Genomic DNA, 4,657 nt, shown 5'->3' on the forward strand with positions numbered 1-4,657 from the left:
CATATTTTCACAAAGTTTAATTTGTGAAAGGTTAATAGCTCAGAAAGAAGGCTGTTCAAATGAAAAATGCACTGGGTTACAATCTTGGTGACAGAGCTGCTAAGATCTGAGGCAACTAGTTACTTTGCCAATTTGTGCTTCAGTGAAAAATGAAAAATAGATAAATACTGCACATTCCTTTAAGCTAAAAAATAAAAATGTTCTTATACATGCATGTCTAAAAAGTCATAAAAGATGTTAAACATTAATAAAATTTTAATGGAATTATAATAAAGACTAATAAGTGAATATGTTCTCTGTTAAATAAAATAATTAAGCTACTTATTTTATCTTATGGTATATATACATATTGGTATATAATATGTATAGAATGTTTTCATATTATCTTGAAAATTACATCTATAAATATTAATGTTAAAAGTAAAATTAAATAAAATAATAATTTAAAATAAAATTCTATTGTATTCTTAAGAAAATCATTGATTTCTTAGATCATAAAAAGTATAATGGGTTGTTACTTTAGTCTTCTAAGTTTCACCATTACCTTTTGATAGAATTGAGATCATTCATTTCTGTTTTTAGGTGACAGTATCCTCTAATAAATACATGACAGAAGAGAAAGCATGCATATTTCATATGATTGTTTCACAAAAATATAAGATTTGCAAGAAGTTTTGATTGTCATCTCTCAATGATGTGATTTTATTGTATGAAGATGTTTTAACTTTTGTTAGATTTAAAAATAAGAGAACTAGTAAATAAAGCAGGAGTCACAAATATGTATTAAGAAATAATGCAAACAAGATAGCCAAAAGAAAATAAAATCAGCATGGATTATAGAAAATGTTTTAAAATTGTATCAGTAATGATGATATTGATCATGATGAATCATATCTTTCATCTCTCTTTAATACTTTTCCTACAGAAGTATCTTTAAAAGGAGAGAAAGAGAGAGAAAAATGAACCACCGAGTGATCACAGAGTTTGTCCTCTTAGGTCTCTCTGATGATCCTGACCTTCAGATTGTGATTTTTCTCTTTTTATTTATCACATATGTATTAAGTGTCACTGGAAACTTGACTATCATAACCCTGACCTTGTGGACTCCCATCTACAGACACCTATGTATTTCTTCCTCTGGAACTTCTCTTTGTTAGAAATCTCATTTACAACTGTTTGTATCCCTAGATTTCTAGGGGCAATTATCACCAGGGATAAGACTATTTCCTATAATAACTGTGCAGCCCAACTACTTTTCTTTATTTTCATGGGGGTGACTGAATTTTACATTCTAACTGTCATGTCCTATGACCACTATGTTGCCATCTGCAAGCCCCTTCATTATACAGTCATCATGAACAGAAAACTCTGCACCCTGCTTGTGTTGTGTGCATGGCTGGGAGGTTTTTTTTTTACCATTTTTCCTCCCCTTATGCTTCTCCTCCAGTTGGATTACTGTGCTTCCAATGTCATTGATCACTTTGCATGTGACTATTTTCCCCTTTTACAACTGTCTTGCTCAGATACATGGATCCTAGAAACAATTGGTTTTTACTTTGCTTTGGTTTCTTTGCTATTCACTTTGGCATTGGTGATTTTATCTTATATGTACATTTTCAGGACTATTTTGAGAATCCTATCTGCCAGTCAGAGAAAAAAGGCTTTTTCCACTTCTTCTTCTCATATGATTGTCATTTCCATTTCTTATGGGAGCTGTATATTCATGTATGCCAATCCCTCTGCAAAAGAAAAGGCATCATTGACCAAAGCAGTAGCTATTCTCAATACCTCTGTTGCCCCCATGCTCAACCCCTTCATTTATACCCTGAGAAACCAACAAGTTAAACAAGCCTTCAAAGATGTTGTCCATAGAGTAGTATTTTCTACAAATAAGTGGATTTTTATTTTGTAAGAAACAAAGAGCACTCTCAAAGAGCACAGTAAAATCTTAAAATTCCTAAACATATAAGTATGCTTGTTCTCTATAGTCATTATAGTTAATTTAATAGCTTTCTATTTCTTCTACTGCCATACTCCAATGTATTCTTAACTGAGTTATTTAAAAATATAGTTAAGTTTATTTCTCTTACAGAATGTCCTGGAAATGAAATGTATTTCTTTGACATATACTCTAGAGTGTAATGTAAAAAATTGGTCTAATTCTGTTAATATCAGTTCCTAAATGGTGCATATAATATCACATTGTTTATGAAAAACAAGAGTTTCCAAATTATTGTGTAATTTCTTGTGTATTTTCAAGATAACATTGATAATTTCTTAATATTTAAGGGATCTAAATGTTCTGTATTATTGTATATTAAATGCAGTCCTATAAGATATTATGTACTGGTGCATTGCACTTTATTTTTATTAAATGTGTTTTATTGATTATAATGTTACATTTGTCCCAATTTCCCTTCCCTCTGCTCCCCTCCACCCGGTGGCCCCCCTCCCTCCAGTTGTCCCCCCCTTTTAGACCATGTCCATTAGTTGTGCATATAGTTCTTCTCAACCTCTCTCTGTCTATTCCATTCCTTCCTACCATGATTCTTAATTCTATATCATCTCCCTCCCTCTCCCCATTCCCCCTCCCTGTTGACGTCCCCCCAATATGTTCCCCATACCTATAGTTCTTTTTCCACTCTCGTTGCCTGTTTAGTTTGACTTTGTTTCAATTCCCTAGCTTCTGTTGTTGTTTCTTGTGATACAGTTTTCATTTTAGTGTTCATAGTTTTGATCCTCCTTTTTCTAAACCAGTCCCTTTAACATCTCATATAACAGTGGTTTGGATCTAATGAACTCTTTCAGTTTTTTTTTGTCCTGGAAACACTTTCTCTGCCCTTCTATTCTGAATGACAGTTTCGCTGGATAGAGTATTCGTGGTTGTAGGTTTTTGCTTTTCATTCTTTTCAATATTTCTTGCCAGACCCTTCTTGCCTGCAGGGTCTCCCTTGAGAAGTCAGCTGATAGTCTAATTGGGACCCCTTTGTACATGATTCTTTTCTTTTCTCTTGCTCCTTTTAAGATTCTCTCTTTATCTTTAACTTCTGACATTTTGATTATAATGTGTCTTGGAGTGGTTCTCCCTGGGTCCAGTTTTTTTGGAACTCTTTGTGCTTCCTGGACCTGTAAGTCTATTTCCTTCCCCAAGTTTGGGAAGTTCTGCTTTATTATATTTTTACTTAATTTTTCAATTTCTAGTTCATCTTCTTCGCCCTCTGGCAAACCAATGATTCTTATGTTGGGCCTTTTATAGCTGTCCCAGAGGTTTCTGATGCTCTCATCCTTGTTTCCCATTTCCTCTCTCTGCACTGGTTGACTGCTCCTTCTCTATGTTCTGGTTTGTTGATATGAACTCTGGATTTCTTTTCCTCACCATCTGTCTCGTATGTGGTTTTGTTCCTTTCATTATGAGTGTTTTTCAATTCTTTCTCATCTTTTTCCATATCTTTTGTGAATTCTGTAAGTCACCTGATAACATTGGCCCTGAACTGAGCCTCTGACAGGTTTCTTATTTGTTCATCTGTCAGATTCTTCATCTGTTGCCTGGTGAGCTGTGCCACTGGGATTTCTATAGTTGTCTGCCTCATTTTGACAGATGCGTTTTGTTTTCTTGGGCCGGCTATAGGGGGCAGTGCCTGTGTGCTCGTCACGACCCAGCGACCGGCGGCAATCTGCAACCTTTTTCGCTGCACCGTGGCCCTTTGTCGTCACAACCCAGCGACCAGCGCCGTTCCGCAACCTATTTCGCAGCCCTGTGGTGCTTTGTGTGGGGGCGGGGGTCCAAGATGGATTCACACAGTTATTCCGCTAGGAGACCGGGATCCGTCCTCCCACCCTCTGGGCCTCACTGTTCAAGACGATATGGTGGCTGCTTTCCCCAGCGTTGGGGTTGCAAGCTGCCGGGGGTTCGACTGCAGCCGGGATTGTTCTCCCTGCTGCTGGGATTGCTCTCCCTGCCACTGTCCCTGGTGCTACCACAAACAGCACCACCCACTTTTGCTCTTCTTACCTGCCCAAAGGGCGCCGCTGGTTTATAACTTCATACGTTGGGCTTCCGTGTAGTTTTATTTTCTGGAATTTCTAGTTATCTTTTGTTTTGAAGTAGTTGTATTCCTTTCTAGTTGTAGAAGGAGACCGAGCGTGTCCGTCTAAGCCTCCATCTTGGCCGGAAGTCTCGGAAAAAGCGCATTGCACTTTAAATATAGCACTTTATACTTTGTGAAACAGTGCATATTTTCAAGATAAATAGTGATCATGATGTTTTATTTATGACATTTCTGTTTCTCTCATTTTTAAGAAAATATTTGCATTAAAATTTTTTAGAATAAAAACAATAAAACATGATGCTATCCTGAACTTATTGAGTAGCTTTATGACAGCTATTTCAGATTATTTGTTACTACTAATTTACCTCCATTTTTAAGAATCCATTTAATGACTATTTATCTTGTTTCTTTGGGGCATTTATCTACACATTTGAAAAAATAACCACCTCTCCCAGTCTTTTTAAACTAGATTTGTACACGGGAAGACCATCACTATTCAGTCCATCTGGAGAGTCTGGGGGTCTCTCAAACCTTTTCTGAGGTTGCAGCATCTCAGACCTGTGTTTGGAGATCCCTGATTAGAAGCTTTTGCTCATTTTATTAAAAAG

The 4,657-nt window shown here is 36.4% G+C and overlaps 1 protein-coding gene across 1 annotated transcript; it reads left to right on the forward strand.

Moving 5' to 3' along the window:
* The first annotated feature begins 959 nt into the window (after positions 1-959).
* LOC150011901 (olfactory receptor 6C3-like) lies at positions 960-4,426 on the forward strand. Its single transcript, XM_090275135.1, is given in 3 exon segments — positions 960-1,098; positions 1,101-1,876; positions 4,301-4,426. Coding segments are annotated over 3 exon segments (1,041 nt in total).
* Positions 4,427-4,657: the final 231 nt, after the last annotated feature.

Source organism: Furipterus horrens, unplaced genomic scaffold (assembly GCF_987537825.1).
Source record: "Furipterus horrens unplaced genomic scaffold, mFurHor1.1.pri manual_scaffold_4, whole genome shotgun sequence".
In the NCBI taxonomy this organism is placed as follows: domain Eukaryota; kingdom Metazoa; phylum Chordata; class Mammalia; order Chiroptera; family Furipteridae; genus Furipterus; species Furipterus horrens.